Source organism: Lithobates pipiens, unplaced genomic scaffold (genome assembly GCF_037356315.1).
Source record: "Lithobates pipiens isolate NorthernLeopardFrog02 unplaced genomic scaffold, aLitPip1_a1.2 Scaffold_23, whole genome shotgun sequence".
In the NCBI taxonomy this organism is placed as follows: Eukaryota; Metazoa; Chordata; class Amphibia; order Anura; family Ranidae; genus Lithobates; species Lithobates pipiens.
Window position 1 is genome coordinate 300,847,847 of NW_027507785.1, and position 19,656 is coordinate 300,867,502.

The following is a 19,656-nucleotide window of genomic DNA, read 5'->3' on the forward strand; positions in this document are numbered from 1 at the left end:
TCTGGAGCTAGGCCGAAGCCACGGCCTTTCTTAGGCCCCATTCACACCTGAGCGTTTTGTAGCTTGAAGCCTGAAGCTACAAAATGCTGGAGGGGAAAAAAAATCTATTCTCAATGGAGATGGTTCACATCTCCACTCCATGTTGCCTGAAGCTCAAACAAGTTCCGGACCCTTTTTTGTCGCTCGAATCGAGCAGATTTGGGCGTTTTTCTTCTTTTTATATTAGTGACCCTTTGCCCTGCATAAAATCGCAGCAAAACGCCATAAAAAATGCAGCGAAATCGCGGTAAAAAAGCTGCAAAAACGCAGCAAAATCGTGCTAAATTTGCGCTGTGGCGTGAATGCAGCCTTAAGGCCGAGGCGGCGGAGCGCTCCGTGGATCGCGGGGTGTGCCGATCCGAACAGGTTGACCCGTTCGGATCACGGATCGGTGACGATCCGTTGCACCCCTACCAATTACCGTATGATTTGACAGCTCTCACTGTGAACCGATTTGGGGGTGTCATTAACTTTAAATTGACACGCGCCGAGGTCACTGTGAACTGCCTGCGAGTCAGACGCAATGTGGGAACCCATACAGGAATCGTGCTGGTTCCCGCATCGCACCAGCGTGAACCAAGCCTCAGCAATCAAGTAACTACGCATCAAAATCGCAACCGTGGCCCCAGGGCTGGTTCACGACACAAAAACGGACTCCAGATCCCATCATTTTTAACGTGTTTTTGCTATGTTCCGGTGCGTTTCTGATGCATTACGGATGCTTTTTTTTTCCTTCTTTTTTCCAATCTCCTGGGGTCTGGTGCGTTGACAATGTATTTTTGATGCATTCCAGTGCTTTCCATTGCATTTTTGATGTATTTTACCACGTTCCGGTATATAGTCCAGTGCAGAAAAAATGCAGCATGTTCTACTTGTTTTTCTGGAACTGACTGCACTGGTGTGAACTATGCCATTGGAAACCAGATAATCTATTTTCCATGCGTTTTTGATACAGAAAAAAAAAAAAAAAAAAAAAACACAACACACACACACACACACACACACACTGGACCGCATGTGGTGTGAACTGGCCCTGCAGTTCAATGCGTTTTTTTCTGCATCAAAAAATGCATGGAAAGTAGGTTATATAGTTTCCAATGGCATAGTTCACACCAGTGCAGTCAGTTCCATGGCTTTCCAGTTCAAGAAAAAAATAAAAAATAAAAGTAGAACATGCTGCATTTTTCCTGCACTGAAGCACAGTAAAACACGTCAAAAATGACCGGAACGCATCAAAAACCTACAGTAGTAAAAAAAAAAAGAAAAAACATCATGAAAGATTGTAAGCTCTGGCAAGCAGGGCCCTCTGATTCCTCTTGTACCAAATTTTAATGTAACTATAATGTCTGCCTTCATTTTGTTAAGCGCTGCACAAACTGTTGGCGCTATATAAATCCAGTATATTATGTAACTTTAACATGTTCATCATGTTTCTAAAAGTCCTTTTCTAAATCTGCAGCTTTCATTAACATACCTGGTGATCCTGCCATGAAAGCCTTGTCCAGGCACTTCCTGTTATAGGGTGACAACGCTCTTTCCCTGTCTCCCCACTGTGCTCCTGCTTTGTCACCCTGACTTCCGATGGACACATTACATACTGGTATGGTCCACTGTGGTCACCAACAGGAAAACTATCCAGAGAAAGGCCATGCGGCCCTAACTGGAGTGCATGCAGGCAAAACAGAGATGTAAAAAAGGGATGAAAAAATAAATGTAAAAAAAATGAAAACAGTACTTACAAATTACAGTAAAACCTTGGTTTGAGAGTAACTTGGTTTGAGAGCGTTTTGCAAGACAAACAACATTTTAAAATAAATTTCGACTTGACATACAAACGATGTCTTGATACAAGAGTAGCGTCGTGTCACAAATGAGTATAAAAGAGAAGAGAGGCGCCTCTCTCTAAGGCCCCTTTTACACTGGGCGTTTTTTAGATGCTTTAGCGTAAAAAAAAAAAAAAAAAAAAAAAAAAAAGCGCCTGTAAAAAGCCTCATCTGCAATCCCAATGTGAAATCCCTAGTGCTTTCACACTGAGATCCCTTTCACACTGGGGCGTTTTTCAGGCGCTTTAGTGTTAAAAATTAAATAAGCGCCTGTAAAGCGTCTGAAAGAAGTCACAACTGCAATCCCAATGTGAAAGCCCGAGTGCTTTCACACTGAGTCGCTGTGCTGGCAGGGGGTCAAAAAAGTCCTGCAAGCAGCTTCTTTGCAGCGCTTTTGGAGCAGTGAATACACCGCTTCTATAGCGCCCCTTCCCATTGAAATCAATGCGAAGCGCCTGCAAAGCGCTTTTGGCAGCAGCGCTTTGTGGGCGCTTTTAACCCTTTATTTAGCCACTAGCAAGAGTTAAACGTGCCCCACTAGCACTTGAAAAATGCTAGTAAAGCGCTGCTAGTTTAAGTGGCGCTTTACGATCGTTTTTCGGACGCTGGCAGTGTGAAAGGGCTCTTAACCACTTGAGACCCGCGCTATAGCCGAATGACGGCTACAGCGCGGATCTCCTTTTCCGGGACTACGTCTATTGACGTAGTCCCGTGCACGAGCGGCCTGCGCGCCCCGAGGGGCGCGCGCGGCGCGCTCTGTGATCGGCGAGTCTATGAGACTCGTCTGATCACCGATCAGAGCAAGGGGTCGATCCCGACCCCTTATCACGTGATCAGCTGTCAGCCAATGACAGCTGATCATGTGATATAACGGAGCCGGTAGTCGGGTATTTTTCCTCCTCGCGCTGACAGCGCGAGGAGAAAAAAAAAAAAAGAGCCGAACACCGGCGGCCGTGATCGGGACATCAGTCCCGATCACGGCCAGCCATGCCAGTGCCCACCTGCCCCCTTATCAATAAAGATGATTAAAAAATAAGTGCCCCCCGTCAGTGCCACCCAGCAGTGCCCACAATCTGCCTCAACAAAGGTGCTGCACCCCAGGGCCACATATCCGTGCCCATCAGTGTCATCTACCAGTGCCCATCAGTGCCGCCCATCAGTGCCCAGCAGTGCCACCCATCAGTGCCCAGCAGTGCCACCCATCAGTGCCACCTATCAGTGCCCATCAGTCCCATCTATCAGTGGTACCTATCAGTGCCCCTTAGTGCCACCCATCCGTGCCATCTTATCTGTGCCCATCTTTGCCCATCAGTGCCGCCTTATCTGTGCCTATCGGTGCCACCTTATCTGTGCCTATTAGTGCCGCCTTAACTATGCCTATCAGTGCAGCCTATCAGTGCCAACTCATCAGCGCACTTCAATGAAGGAGAAAAATGACCTGTTTGCAAAATTTTATAACAAACTATTAAACATGATTTTTTTTTTTTTTTTTTGCATCTTTTTTTGTTTGTTTAGCAAAAAATAAAACTCTCAGCTGTAATTAAATACCACCAAAAGAAAGCTCTATTTGTGGGAAAAAAAATGATAAAAATTTCATTTGGGTACAGTGTTGTATGCCCGCGCAATTGTCATTCAAAGTGCATCAGCGCTGAAAGCTGAAAATTGGTCTGGGACTGAGGGGGGTTTAAGTGCCCAGTAAGCAAGTGGTTAAAACACTCGGGCTTTCACATTGGGATTGCAGATGAGGCTTCTTTCAAGCTCTTTACAGGCGTTTTTTTAACGCTAAAGCGCCTTAAAAATGCCCTAGTGTGAAAGGGGTCCAAGTGTAGTAATATGGTTACATTTAATGAAGGAACAACATTTAGCAACATATCGCTACACTTACCTCTCTTCTCTTTTATACTCTGTATCTCCTGCTGGATTTTGCTTCTAATCTCCTTCTGGGGGTTTCCATTTGTGGATATACATTTTATGGTCACATTGCTATAATCTTTTTATATGGACTATAAACTGAAGGACTTCTGAATAAATGGTTGCGGAGCAAATCATTTGAGTTTCTACTATTTCCTATCTGCAAACTCACTTTGATATATGGCAACTGCTTATGTGCTGCGGGGTTTAGCATAGTATATATTATTCAGGTAAGGTTTACATCTAGTTTAATGCAGAGCTAAGCTATGGCATGCTGTGGTCGGTGTGGTACTTACAGTAAACATTCTGCAGACGTTCTATCACAGGTGTCTCTGAGGGAAAGCTCTTCCTGTTTCTGGGCCCCGCCCCCTGATGGCACCATGTGTTATCCAGTATTTAGGAATAGAGATGGGCGGGCCATTCCTATACAACTCCTGATAGGCTGCTCTGAAGCTGGAAGGACAGAAGGGGGGACCAAGGAGTGTGCAATGCTATTTATTTAGGCCTCATGCACAGTGGGTGTTCAGCCACCAAGCACTACATTGCACAGGCCCTGCTGCCAGCAGCCTGTAAAATCTACCAAGATTGAGGGCAGTATGTGTCCAGGGATGAATGCACAAGAAATCTGCGCTCCGGGCTTTCATCCCTGGACACATACTGCCTTAAATGCCCAGGCATTGTCCAGCTACTGCAGCTTTCAGCCTCTCAATCTTTTACAGGCTGCCAGCAGTGGGGCCTGCGCCTTCCACCCGTACAAAAACTCCGGGATCTCCTGCATCGAGATTAAGACCCCTTTCACATTCACAGCGCGGCCGCGTGAGTGGTAAAGCTCTGCTAAATTTAGCAACATTTTTAGCTTTTAGGCCGCTAGCGTGACGCTTTTAACCCCCCTGCTAGCAGCTGAAGAAAGAGTTAAAATGCGCTGTGCTGAATCGCTTTGCAGGCATTTCGGCAGCAGTGCCTATTGATTTCAATGAGCAGGGGAGGTGTGTACACCGCTCCTAAAAGGCTCCAAAGATGCTTTTTGCAGGACTTTTTCTAACATCCTGCCAACGCACTGCTACGGTGTGAAAGCACCCAGGCTCCCACACTGGAGCTGCAGGGGAGACGTTTTTCATGCGCTTTTTAGCCCTTTAGCACCTGAAAAACACCTCAGTGCAAATGGGGTCTTAGGGCCAGTTTACACCACATGCAGTCCAGGGCCTTTTTTTTTTTTGCATCATAAACACATGGATAGTAGGTCATATGGTTTTCAATGGCATAGTTCACACCAGTGCATATCAGTTCCAGAAAAAAAAAAAAAAAAAAAACAAACACACACACACACGACACAACATGCTGCATTTGGTTGTATACCCACATTTTTAACTTTTACCTACAGGAAAGCCTATAATAAGGCTTACCTGTAGGTAAAAAAAAATATCTCCTAAACCTGTACGGTTTAGGAGATATTCCCCTCGATACGCATGCGCACAAGGGGTTTCTCGCCGTCAAAATCCGGCAGCAGCCGAGCGGCCGGACTGAAATCTCCCGCGCGCATGCGCGGGAGTGACGATATCGCAGCTCCGGCCACTCACAGCGCCGGAGCCGTGATACCCGGAAGAAACGCCGAGGGAGCATGTCAGCTCCCTCGGCGTGGATCGGGCCAGATGTCGGGGCCTCGTTCTAAGGTAAGTATTTCATAATGAGCTAGTATGCGGTGCATACTAGCTCATTATGCCTTTTGCTTTGCAGGTTTAAAAAAAAATAAAAAATAAAAAATGTGCGGGTTTACTACCGCTTTAAAACGCAACAAACTCACCAGAATGCACTGGAACGCATCAAGAACACCCTGACCCTTTCCAAAAACACAGTGGCACAAAAATGCATTGATGTGAACGTGTTTCATGGGAAACTGTAGTGCGTTTCAGCAAAAAGCACCAAAATAAGTGTGAACCAGGCCTTGAATGGATTGCAATATTATATGGTTATATCGTTCTACTTCAGGACTATGAACACCAGCTCCATGTGTGGACGCAAGGTGGTCATCGGTCTGAGAGGTCATGTGACTGGACTCTCTCCTTCAGGCCTTTTTTGTTCCTCTACCCTTCCTTCAATGCAAGCTGCACAGTGCAAAGCACATTAGTAACGCATAGGTTTTGCTTAGGGCCCTTTTAGGCCCCTTTCACACTTGTGAGACTTCAAAGTTGCGTAATTTTACCGCGATTTCGCAAGCGCGATTTGGGATCAGTACTATAACTTTGCTATGAGGCAATTCCTTTTTCTGCCATAGTTGTTTCCAGTTCCTGTTTACTTCCTGGTTGTTGTGGTGTGTTGTGTTGTGACAGAAAATGTTTGTTACTCAATATATTGCCACAGGAGTCATCATTTCTGCTGCAGCAGTAGCAGTACATGAGGAAGAAGAGGAGGAGAAGCGGAGGCGGAGAAGACGTCGATATTGGGTACATCCCATCATTGCCAATCATGAAGATGGGGGTCAATTTAGGGTCCTCTATAATGATCTTCGTGCACATAATGACTTTTTTTTTTTTAACTATACAAGGATGTTGCTGAGGGAATAACCAGGAAGTGAATGTGTTTGGGAGGGGCTACTATGCTGAAAGGATTGGGTGGCACAAGGGTCAAAAGGCTGCTTGTGCTTACAAAGTCGCACTTAAATCGGGTCTATATTATTCAGGTACGATTTGCATGCTACTTGAGGGTTTAACATTGAGGTCTATGGACATCAACTCGCATGAAAGTTGGACCAAAGTAGTGCAGGGACTACTTTGAAGTCGGCATGACTTAAAGCGGGAGTCCGTCGGGAGTCCGCGTTTTTTTTTTTGTTTTTTTTTTAAAGCCAGCAGCTACAAATACTGCAGCTGCTGACTTAAAATAGTGACACTTACCTGTCCAGTGCGCCCGCGATGTCGGCACCCGAAGCCGATCACTCGATCGTCTCTCGGGTGCTGCCGCCGCCATCTTGGGTATGGGAATCCGGAAGTGGAGCCTTTTCGGCTTCATTTCCCGGTTCCCTACTGCGCATGCGCGAGTCGCGCTCCGCAATAAGGATGGACCCACTGCCTCTGGGATCTGTGTGTTTCCCAGCAGGCAGCGGGGGACTTTCGGAAAGGGGCGTAATCTACGCCCCTTTCCGCAGAGAGCTATCCCGGAAGTGGGTGCAGATACCTGTACTGTACAGGTACCTGCACCCCCTCCCCCCTGAAAGGTGCCAATTGCGGCGCCGGAGGGGGGGGGGGAATCCAATGAGCGGAAGGTCCACTTTAGGGTGGACCTCCGCTTTAAAGTCGTGCCAATATGAATGGTAGTCATTGTAAATCATGGAGAATGACTTGTCATGCGATTTTGCAGTACAAATCTGTGGGACAAGTCATATAAGTGTGAAAGTGGTCTTAGCCCCCTTTCACACTTATGCCGCGTACACACAAACTATCTGGCGGAAAGCTCCTTCGGACTTTTTTTACTCGCATTGCGGCGGACAATACGGCCGTGTGTGTGCTAGACCGCCGTACTTTTGAAAAAAACGGACTTTCCCGCACGGAGAAAAGTCTGTTCATTTTGAGCGTGACTCCAGGTAGATGGGACTAGCGAAGGAAGTCAATGTCGCCGCCTTCGGCAGTGAGATTGACACGTCGCTGGCCCCGTCACCTGGTATGGACTTAAAGGGGAAGCCCTACGCTGAAAAAACTGCGTAGGGGTCCCCCCTAGGTCCATATCAGACCCTTATCCAAGCACGCTACCCAGCCGGTCAGGAAAGGGGATGGGGAGGAGTGAGCGCCCCCCCCCCCCCCCGTCCTGAGCCGTACCAGGCCGTGTGCCCTCAACATAGGGACAAGGTGGCCCCCCCACCCCAAAGCACCTTGTCCCCATGTTGATGAGGACAAGACCAGAGACAGCGACAAGTCAACATCTCAAGGAAGAAGAATCGAAGAACAGAAGGCGGCGAAGACAGCGGCAGCGGCGACAGAAGACCGGGCCACAGCCGGTAAAAGAGCTGGAAGAAGGAGCAGAGGCCCGGCAAGAAGAGCAGAAGAGGGGGACAAGAGCCCAGAAGAGGGGGACAAGACCCCCAAAGTCAGAAGAAGACCCCCGGGCGGCGGCGACGAAGAAAGCCGGGCTCCTCCACTAGTAAAAGAGCTAGCAAAAGGGCAGAAGATAGCGGAGGAGTCCAGCGAGAAGACCCCCCAAGACGGAAGAAGACCCCCGGAGCTGTGCAATAAATTATTTTTAACCCTTGTGCGTTTTTTTTTTACATTTTTTCACAGGTGAATGGGTAGGGGTACATTGTACCCCATACTCATTCACATAGGGTGGGGGGCCGGTATCTGGGGGCCCCTTATTAAAAGGGGGCTCCCGGATTCCGATAAGCCCCCCGCCCGCAGACCCCGACAACCAACGGCCAGGGTTGTTGGGAAGAGGCCCTTGTCCTCATCAACATGGGGACAAGGTGCTTTGGGGTGGGGGGGCCGCACGGCTCACTCGTCCCCACCCCCTTTCCTGTCCGGCCGGGTTGCGTGCTCGGATAAGGGTCTTTTATGGACCTTGGGAGGGACCCCCACGCCGTTTTTTCGGCGTAGGGCTTCCCCTTTAAGTCCATACCAGGTGACGGGGCCAGCGACGTGTCAATCTCGCCGCCGAAGGCGGCGACATTGACTTCCTTCGCTAGTCCCGTCTACCTGGAGCTGCGCTCAAAATTAATAGACTTTTCTCCGTCTGTGGTCAAGTCTGTTACCGTATATACTCGAGTATAACCCGAGATTTTCAGCCTCTTTTTTGAGGCTGAAAGTGCCCCCCTTGGCTTATACTCGAGTCATCGCCGTCTGCCTGCCCGATCAGCGTGTCGAGCAGACAGACGGCGGCCATTCTACTATTCAAAAGCCGCGCCTCCCTGTCTGTGATAGGCGGAACACTCAATTTCCCAGCAGTCAGTGTTCCGCCTATCACGGACATCCGCTCATTCTCATACTACGGACGAGGATGAGCGGATGTCCGTGATAGGCGGAACACTGACTGCTGGGAAATTGAGTGTTCCGCCTATCACAGACAGGGAGGCGCGGCTTTTGAACAGAGGAATGGCCGCCGTCTGTCAGACGAGGAGAGCATGGCACACAGAGGCTGCAGATCGGCACAGGTAGGCAGGGATGGACGGGACACAGCGACGGACGGGACACAGCGACGGACGGGACACAGCGACGGACGGGACACAGCGACGGACGGGACACAGGGATGGACACAGGGACGGACGGGACACAGGGATGGACACAGGGACGGACACAGGGACGGACGGGACACAGGGATGTCTCACCCTCGGCTTATACACGAGTCAATAAGTTTCCCAGTTTTTTTGTGGTAAATTGGGGGCCTCGGCTTATATTCGGGTCGGCCTATACTCGAGTATATACGGTAATTTCAAAAGTACGGCGGAAAGTCCAGTGTGTGGGCAGGTCCACTCGTTTGGAAATTTGGCAGACTTTCTGGCAGTTTGTCCGCCAGACAGTCTGATCATGTGTACGCGGCATTATACGACTTGTCCCATGATTTTGGACTGCAAAATTACTTTCAAATGACTACCATTCATATTGGCACAACTTTAAGTCGTGCCAACTTCAAAATAGTTTGTGCACTACTTTTTTTCTGAAGTCGGATCAAAGTCGGATTCCGTATTAACTGATCCAAATTTAGCATGCAACTTGTGCATAAAGGGGAACTCCACGTCAATTTATTTTTATTTTTTTTAAACAGGCATGGCTTCCCCCTTCATGAGCATACCAGGCCCTTCGGTCTGGTATGGATTTTAAGGGGAACCCCCACGGCGAAAAAACAGCATTGGGGATCCCCCCCAAAATCCATACCAGACCCTCATCTGAGCACCAGCCTGGCCGGTCAGGAAAGGGGGTGGGGACATGTGAGCATCCCCCCCTCCTGATGGGGTGCATCGTACCCTTACCCATTCACCTGGGGGGAAAAAAAAAGTGTCAATAAAAAACAAACACACTACACAGGTTTTTAAAGTAATTTATTAGGCAGCTCCGGGGGTCTCTTCCAACTTCTCCAGCCTCTTTTCCAGCTCTCCGGTGTCTTCTTCCAGCTCTTCCACGAGGATTGGCCCGGTCTTCTTCCCTCTTCTGTCTTCCGATGTTGACACAAACCTCTCTCCCGCTGTAATGCAGTGTACACGGTGCGCAGCGATTTATATAGGTAGGGGGTGTGGTCACTGGGTGATGCCACCCGGTGGCCCCACCCCTTATGACGTCAGAGTCCCACCATGCCCTGGGCTGTGACCTCATAAGGGGGTGGGGTCACCGGGTGACATCAACCGGTGACCACGCCCCATGCCTATATATCGTTGCGCACCACGCACACGGCATTACAGCAGGAGAGACCATAGTGTCAACATCGGAAGAGAGAAGAGGGAATAAAATTACGACGGAGAAGACCGGGCCTATGCCAGTAAAAGAGCTGGAAGATAGAGGAGGAGCCCGGCAGAAGGCACCGAAGAGTGGGAGAAGAGGCCGGAGAAGTCGCAAGAGACCCCAAAGGCAGAAGAAGACCCCCAGAGCTGCCTACTAAATTACTTTAAAAACCTGTGTAGCGTGTTTTTTTTTATTGACACTTCCCCCCCCCCCCCCCCAGGTGAATGGGTAGGGGTAAAATGTACCCCATACTCATTCACATAGGGTGGGGGGCCAGGATCTGGGGGTCCCCTTATTAAAGAAGATTCCGATAAGCCCCCCGCAGACCCCGACAACCAATGGCCAGGGTTGTCGGGAAGGGGCCCTTATCCTTTTCAACATTCCCCCCTGCCCCAAAGTACCCACCCTCATGTTGAGGGCATGTGGCCTGGTATGGCTCAGAAAGGGGGGGGTGCTCGCTCATCCCAACCCCCTTTCCTGACCGGCCAAGCTGGTGCTTGGATAAGGGTTTGTTATGGATTTTGGGGGTGACCCCATGCTGTTTTTTCAGCGTGGGGTTACCCTTAAAATCCATACCAGACCGAAGAGCCCGGTATGCTCATGAAGGGGGAACCCATGCCGGTTTAAAAAAATAAATAAATTGGCGTGGAGTTCCCCCTAATTATTTGGTAATCAAAGTCCCGTTCCTGCTCATTGAGGGCGTACTTTAAGTCATGGGGCAAAGTCGGATCCACAGTCGTACGACTGTCTTGGCGAAATCACGGCAAAATCACGTGACTTTGGAGGAGCACAAGTGTGAAAGGGGCCTTACGCTGATCAGTTTTTCAGTAAAAAAAAAAAAACACGGGGAAAAAACCGCATGAAAAATGCATCAGCCAATGGCAGCTAATCACATTAAGTAAACCGGCTTTTTTTTTCCCCTCATGCTTACAGCGTGAGGATAAAACAAGGCGATTACTGGCTTCTGTAAAAGGGACAGTCCCCTCAGTGCTGCTAACCAGTGCCCACCAGTGATCCTAACCAGTGCCCATTCAGTACTGCTAACCAGTGCCACCTATCAGTGCAGCCTCATCAGTGCCCATTTGCAAAACTGTATAACAAACTATGAAAACTTTTTTTTTGGTGGGGTTTGTTCAAAATTTTTGGTCTTTGGTTTGTTTAGCAAAAAATAAAAATAAAAACCCAGTGGTGACACGGGACGTTTTTACAACCTCTGCTGAACAATTTAAAGGGGTGTTCCAGACTTTTTTTTTGTGTTTGTAGCTGCTGACTTTTAATAAAAGGACATTTACCTGTCCAGCGAACCCGCAATGTCAGCCGCCCCGAGGCTGATCTGTTCATCGGATCGGCTGCCGGTGCCGCCATCCTAACTAAGGGAAACGGGTAGTGGAGCCTTGAGGCTTCACATCCCGTTTCCTACTGCGAATGCGCAAGCTGCGCGGCACTTTGTGAATGGCCCCGTTGTTTCCTGGTACACACACGTCCCACAAGACAACGGGGCCGCTCACCGAGGAGGAAGAATTGAAGAAACAGCGCCACGGAATAGGAAGAGGCAGATTAGGAAGACCGCCTAGCAACAGGGGTTTCTGGTGAATAAAAAATGTATTTATTTTTCAAAATTGTTTAAGAATATTAATGCAATTTTTTTTTTCTCCACTTTTTTTTTCTCCACTCCATGTTACTTTCTGTCAAGAAAGTAACATTGTTTAAAATGTCCAGTTTGCCGCGTTTAGCATCTCCCCCCCCCCCCCCAAATAGCCAAAAATGAAAAACGCCTATAAACGAAAATGCGGCTAAATGAGAAAATGAGAGTTAACGCATTCACAAGCTGTTACAATCATTTGGCGTTTCAAATGCCTCTCAAAATCCGCCCTGAATTCATTTATTTTTTTGCGTTGCAAAAAAATGCTTCTAAACGCAACTGCCTAGAAACAACTATAAAACGACCCTGTGTACATGTACTGATAAGATAATAGAGTTGAGTTCAGGGGCAGCTGAAAAAAAATGCCCAAATGCTCCTAAACGTCCGATTACCAGCAGCAGTGTACATGAGTACTAAATAGCACCAAAAGAAAGCTTTATTTGCTTGGAAAAAATAATAAAAAAAATAAATAATAATAATAAATGACAAATGTGTACACTGTTGCATGACCGCGCAATTGTCATTGAAAGAGAGAGAGTGCTGAAAGCTGAAAATTGGCCTGGGCAGGAAGGGGGTGTATGTGTCCAGTAAGCAAGTGGTTAAATCCTATGGGAACTGCGGTGCGTTTTAAAAAGTCCTGCCTGCAGCATCTTTGGTGCAGTTTCTAAAACCATACCAAAAACACAGGTCCCCATTGAAATACGTAGAAAAACGCACCAAAAACAAGTGCCACAGGTGCATGCTGGGTAATAGGCACCCAGAAAACACACCTGAAATGCATTGAAAACACATATGCATTTTTTCAGCAGAGAAGTATGAAAGCAACCTCTGGTACTTTGAGTTACATGTCAATGTTGTACAGGTGCATGCTGGGTAATAGGCACCCAGAAAACGCACTGGAAAAAGCATCAAACACACATAAGCATTTTTGATGCATTTCTTTTTAAGCACAACCAGAAAACGCACCGGAAAAGCATCACACACACCAGCAAGATCCTATGTAAAATCATGCACCTGTGTGTGTGTGTGTAATATATTATATATATATATATATATATATATATATATATATATATATATAGGGTTGGAGGGGAACCCCATGAGCAAGTCAGAGTGTATGATGAAATGTCAGGGGCGTGGCTGTGTAGCAATCACCAGTACCATGCAGTGTTTGGAGCTGAACAGGGAAGTGGCGATTCGCATCCGTGTCTGGGCACCGAGGAGAGGGCGAGAACGCTTACAAGCTCGCACACCTCGGGTCCGCCGTGGCCACAGTCCAAAGTTTGTGCTGTTCAGGAGTGAGGCTTGCTGTGACTTTGATATCTATTTGCTGGCTTTTGAACTGTGAAATTTGAGTGTAAAAAGGTTGAAGTGTTTTTGTGTTTTAATAAAATGATTCATATGGTTTTACACTATTGGAGCACATTTATTATTTTACATGTGGAATATTTGAATTTGCGCAATGGATAATTGGAGCAACAGTTCACTACTTGCTAGTTGCTGATAAGCACTTAAAGTGGTTGTAAACCCTTACAAACCACTTTGACCTACAGGTAAGCCTAGATTAAGGCTTACCTGTAGGTTCAAGAAATATCTCCTAAACCTACACGGATTAGGAGATATTTACTAAAAGAAAGTCACAGCTGTCTACGGCGCATGCGACGTAGACAGCGGCGTGCAGGCACACTTTCGCCGTTAGCAGTTAGTGGCAGCTCCCGCGCGCATGCGTAGGAGCGACGTCATCGCTGCTCCGGCGCTGTGGCTGTGGCTGGAGCAGCGATACCCGTAAGAAGATGGACGCTCCGTACTACAGGGGACAGCGGTGACATCGCTGGCTCCTGTGTCAGGCAAGTGACACATAATGGGCTACTATGCGATGTATAGTAGCCATTAAGCTTTACCTTTGCAGGGAGACGAAGAAGTAAACCCATCAGGGTTTACTTCCTCTTTAAGCCTGATACGAAAGTGCAGGCATTGGGAGTCGGTGAGTGCATTTCTTCTTAAAGCGGTCCTCCACCCTGAATTGGAAGTTCAGCTCATCTGATCCCTCCCCCCCCTCCGGTGCCACAATCGGCACCTTTCAGGGGGAGGGGGGGTGCAGTTACCCGGATAATCCAGGTATTTGCACCCACTTCCGGGACAAGACCGCCGCAGATGCCCCCCCCCCTTGTGTTCTGGGAAACACACAGTTCCCAGGACACAGCGGGGACCAGCAGAGATGCACAGCGCGACTCGCGCATGCGCAGTAGGGAACCAGGCAGTGAAGCCACAATGCTTCACTTCCTGATTCCCTAACAGAGGATGGTGGCGGGGGCAGCAGAGAGACGAGCGATTGCTCGTCATCTGCCACCATCGCTGGACCCTGGGACAGGTAAGTGTCAATTTATTAAAAGTCAGCAGCTGTAATATTTGTAGCTGCTGGGTTTTAATATTTTTTTTAAAGGTGCAGAACCACTTTAAGGGAGTGGAATCACTGATCACTTTGGTGTGGTGGATGGAATAAGAAGAGACATTACTTCAAAAGGCTACTTTTGGACTTTCTCGAACTTTATCTTAATTTTGTTTGTTCTGTTACACATTTATTTGGTTCACTCATCACAGGGTGATACAATGGTTGTTCTCACACATGTTGTTCATACCATTTAATTGTGGTCATGTTTCTTGGAGTTAATTATAATTTATAGTTAAAGCGGTTCTTCACCCTAAAGGGGAAGTTCCGCTAATCTGATCCCTCCCCCCTCCGGTGCCACAATCGGCACCTTTCAGGGGGGAGGGGGGTGCAGTTACCTGGATAATCCAGGTATCTGCACCCACTTCCGGGACAGACCGCTGCAGACCCCCCGCCCCCCCTCCCCGTTGTGTTCTGGGAAACACACAGTTCCCAGGATATAGCGGGGGATCTGAAGAGACGCGCAGCGCGACTCGCGCATGCGCAGTAGGGAACCGGGCAGTGAAGCCGTCATGCTTCACTTCCCGATTCCCTGAAGAGGTTGGCGGCGGTGGCAGCAGCGAGACAAGCGATCGCTCGTCATCTGCCGCCGACATCGCTGGACCCTGGGACAGGCAAGTGTGATTTTATTAAAAGTCAGCAGCTGCAATATTAGTATTTTTTTTTTTTTTTTTTTTTGGTGCAGCTCCTCTTTAAGCGCCACTTTTTTTTACCTTTTTTCTGATTTTATGTTTAAAAAGGTAAAATACGAATTGCACTTTACATTTTTTCAAGTGGCAGCTCTAGTTGAGGGAGCAGGCTTTGTCTAGGTGCAGCAGTGGGTATTTAGGTAAAGGGTGGAACTTTTTGGAATACCTGCAGTTTTTGTGATAACATGTAAACTATCGTATATGGTTGTCAGCTATAGACTGATAATTCCTATTGGAAGAGAGAACATTTATAGACTTACTGAAGCCAAACTCTGCACGGATCCTGAACATTTACTGTACAATCCACCATTCATTTGTAAATGGGAACCCATCTCCTTCACTGAGCTCAGAGACAGCGTCAGATTCTGTCTACTACTCGAACAACTGGAATCTATGGGCAAGAAGAAGGACAAATTGTAAAGGGGAGAGAGAAAAGAAAGAAAGAAAGAACGAACGAGAGAGAAAGAAAGAACGAACGAACGAGAGAGAAAGAAAGAACGAACGAACGAACGAGAAAGAAAGAACGAACGAACAAGAGAGAGAAAAAAAGAACGAACGAACGAACGAGAGAGAAAGAAAGAACGAACGAACGAGAGAGAAAGAAAGAACGAACGAGAGAGAAAGAACGAAAGAACGAGAGAGAAAGAAAGAACGAACGAACGAGAGAGAAAGAAAGAAAGAACGAACGAGAGAGAAAGAAAGAAAGAAAGAAAGAAAGAACGAACGAACGAACAAGAAAGAAAGAACGAACGAACGAACAAGAAAGAAAGAAAGAAAGAAAGAAAGAACGAACGAACGAACAAGAAAGAAAGAAAGAAAGAAAGAACGAACGAACAAGAAAGAAAGAAAGAACGAACGAACGAACAAGAAAGAAAGAACGAACGAACAAGAAAGAAAGAAAGAAAGAACGAACAAGAAAGAAAGAAAGAAAGAACGAACAAGAAAGAAAGAAAGAAAGAAAGAAAGAAAGAACGAACAAGAAAGAAAGAAAGAACGAACAAGAAAGAAAGAAAGAAAGAAAGAACGAACAAGAAAGAAAGAAAGAAAGAAAGAAAGAACGAACAAGAAAGAAAGAAAGAAAGAACGAACAAGAAAGAACGAACGAACGAACGAACGAACGAGAGAGAGAAGGGAAAGGGGAGGAAGGCAGTAAAGAGGATGGGGAAGGGTGAGAAAGAAAGAATGAAAGAGAAAGCGGGAGACGGAGACAAATAGAATGAAAGTGGGAGAAATAGCAGGGAGAGAGTAGTGCAGCAACAGAGAAAAGAGGAGGGGGCAGAAAGAGATAGGGGGAAGATAAAAGAACAAAGATAGAACCACATCATATTTGTCAATATACAACATTCAGTGAGCAGGTAAGTAGACAGATGAAAATACATGCAGGTGCATCTCAAAAAATTTGAATATCAAAAAATTTAATGTATTTCAGTAATTTAATTCAAAAAGTGAAACTCCTATAAATTAGTTAGTTACACACAGAGTGATATATTTCAAGCATTTCTCTCTTAATTTTGATGATGACCTACAGCTACGGTAGGAAAAACCCAAATTCTGTTTCTCAGAAAATTAGAATATTGTAAAAAAAATAAAAAATAAAAATAAAAAATAAAATAGTTCAATACTGTAGACTCATGGTGTCACACTCTAGATAGCGAATTAACGCAACACACCTGTAAATGTTTCCTGAGCCTTTAAATAGTATTTCAGTCTGGTTCAGTAGGTTACACAATCATGGGGAAGACTGCTGACTTGGCAGTTCAGGAGATATTCATGGACATCCTACCCAAGGAGGGTAATTCTCAAAAGGCCATTGCTAAAAAAGCTGGATGTTCACAGAGTGCTCTATCCAAGCATATTCATGGAAAATGGAGTGGAAGGAAAAAGTGTGGTAGAAAGGTGCAAACAATAGGGATAACAGCAGCCTTAAGAGGATTGTGAAACAAAGGGTTATTCAAGAATTTGGGGAAGATACAAAAGACTATGGCTGGTCTCAGTGCTTCAAGAGCCACCACATGCAGACATATTCAGGACAACTGTCGCATTCCTTGTGTCAAGCCACTCCTGAACCAGAGACAATGTCAGAAGCGTCTTACCTGGGCTAAAGGAGAAAAAGGACTGGACTGTTGCTCAGTGGTCCAAAGTCCTCTTTCTAGAGGAAAGTACATTTTGCATTTCATTTGAAAATCAAGGTCCAGAGTCTGAAGAGGCACAGAATCCAAAGTTATATGAGGTCCAGTGCGAAGTTTTCAGTCTGTGATGATTTGGGGAGCCATGCCATCTGCTGGGGTTGGTCCACCGTTTTACAAAGTCAGCGCAGCCCTCTACCAGGAAATTCTAGAGCACTTCATGCTTCTCTCTGCTGACCAGCTTTATGCAGATGCCGATTTCATTTTCCAGAAGGACTGGGCACCTGCCCACACTGCCAAAACCTGGTTTACTGATCATGGTATCACTGTGCTTGATTGGCCTGCAAACTCACCTGACCTAAACCCCATAGAGAATTGAGAAACCAGACCCAACAATGCAGACGAGCTAAAGGCCGCGATCAAAGCAACCTGGGCTTCCATAGCAACTCAGCAGTGCCACAGGCTGATCCCATCCATGCCACGCAGCATTGATGCAGTAATTCATGCAAAAGGAATCCCAACCAACTATTGAGTGCATACTACAGTGCCTTGAAAAAGTTCATAACCCCTTAAAATTTTCAATTTCTCATGTTACATTTATATGTTTTTTGCTGTATTTTATTGGGATTTTATGTGATAGACCAACACAAAGTGTCACATAATTGTGAAGTGGAAGACAAAACTATGAATGGTTTTCAATTTGTTTTTACAAATAAATATGTAAAAAGTGTGGCGTGCATTTGTATTCAACACCCCGAGTCCATACTTTGTACGACCACCTTTCGCTGCAATTGTAGCTGCAAGTCTTTTTGGGTATGTCTCTACCAGCTTTGCATATCTAGAAATTGAAAGTGACATTTTTGCCCATTCTTCTTTGCATAATAGCGCAAGCTCTGTAATATTGGATGGAGAGCGTCTGTGAACAGCAATTTTCAAGTCTTTCCACATGTTCTCAATTGGAATTAGGTCTGGACTATGACTGGACCATTCTAACACATGAAAATGCTTTGATTTAAACCATTCCATTGTAACTCTGGCTGTATGTTTAGGGTCATTGTCCTACTGGCAGTTGAACCTCCGCCCCAGTCTCAAGTCTTTTGTAGACTCCAACAGGTTTTCTTCCAAGATTGCCCTGTATTTGGCTCCATTCATCTTATCAACTCTGACAAGCTTCCCTGTCTCTGATGAAGTAGAGCATCCCCACAACATGTTCCTGCCATCACCATGTTTCACGGTGGGGGTGGTGCGTTCAGGGAGATGTGCAGTGTTAAGTTTTCCACCACACAGAGTTTTGCTTTTAGGCCAAAAAGTAAAAATTTTGGCCTCATCTGACCAGAGCCCCTTCTTCCACATGTCTGCTGTGGCTGGCTTCTTGCAAACTGTCAACAGGACTTCTTAAGGATTTCTTTCAACAATGGCTTTCTTCTTGCCATTCTTCCATAAAGGCCACATTTGTTTCATTTGATACAGCTGTGGATCTCTGCAGCTCCTCCAGAGTTACCATGGGCCTCTTGGCTGCTTCTCTGATGAATGCTCTCCTTGCCCGGCCTGTCAGTTTCGGTGGATGCCCATGTCTTGGTAGGTTTGCAGTTGTGCCATACTCTTTCCATTTTTGGATGATGGATTGAACAGTGCTCCATGAGATGTTCAAAGCTTGGGATGTTTTTTTTATCTTTCAATATGTTTTTATTAATTAGTCAAAGTGAGATAACAAGACAATGTCATAGAAAGTACATTCAATAAACATCAGCCCCTAGAGATGTGATTAAGCATCAGCATCTGGAAGTCCTTCCAGCAGGACAAGTCAAGATACAGCATCTCAAAACTTTAAGCTGAAAAATAAACTATATTTGGTAGAAATATTGGTGAGGCGTACACTACGTATCAACATAGAAGGATATTATTTGTTGATGGCCGGGTCATGAAATATGTATCACATTCTTCAGGGACCAGTTACATAGAATCCTAAGGAGCCGTCTTGACCCATATTGCTAGGAGTGGTGATAGCACAGGGAAAAGGTATTGTGTAGGAGCCAAATAAGGGGGATAGGGAAGGGAAGGGTAAGGGGGATAGGGAAGGGAAAGGGAGGGGGAAGGGGGATAGGGAAGGAAAAGGGAGGGGAAGGGGGATAGGGAAGGGAAAGGGGGGGATAGGGAAGGGAAAGGGAGGGGAAGGGGGATAGGGAAGGGAAAGGGGGGGGGATAGGGAAGGGAAAGGGAGGGGAAAGGGAGGGGAGGAGGAAGAAAAGGGGAAAAAAAAAAAAATCAGTAGAGGGGGTGAATACAAAAAACGTACACCACACTTTTCAGATTACTTTATTTGTAAAAAAAAAAAAAAATAATCTGAAAAGTGTGGTGTATGTTTTGTATTCACCCCCTCTACGCTGATAAACCCCCCCCCCCCCTTTTTTTTTTTTTAAATAAAGTAACCATTTATCATTTTCCTTCCACTTTGTGTTGGTCTATCACATAAAATCTCAATAAAGTACATTTAGGTTTTTGGTTGTAATATGACAATATGATAAAATGTGGCCAATTTCAAGGGTTATAAATACTTTTTCAAG

At 46.3% G+C, this 19,656-nt stretch overlaps 1 protein-coding gene across 1 annotated transcript in view; it reads right to left on the reverse strand.

The window, feature by feature from the left end:
• Positions 1-19,656, reverse strand: part of MIGA1 (mitoguardin 1) — a 151,267-nt gene that overhangs the window by 100,187 nt on the left and 31,424 nt on the right. Inside the window, exon 4 of the mRNA XM_077450420.1 lies at positions 15,227-15,357. Coding sequence (XP_077306546.1) covers positions 15,227-15,357 — 131 coding nt within the window. The remainder of the gene's footprint in view (positions 1-15,226; positions 15,358-19,656) is intronic.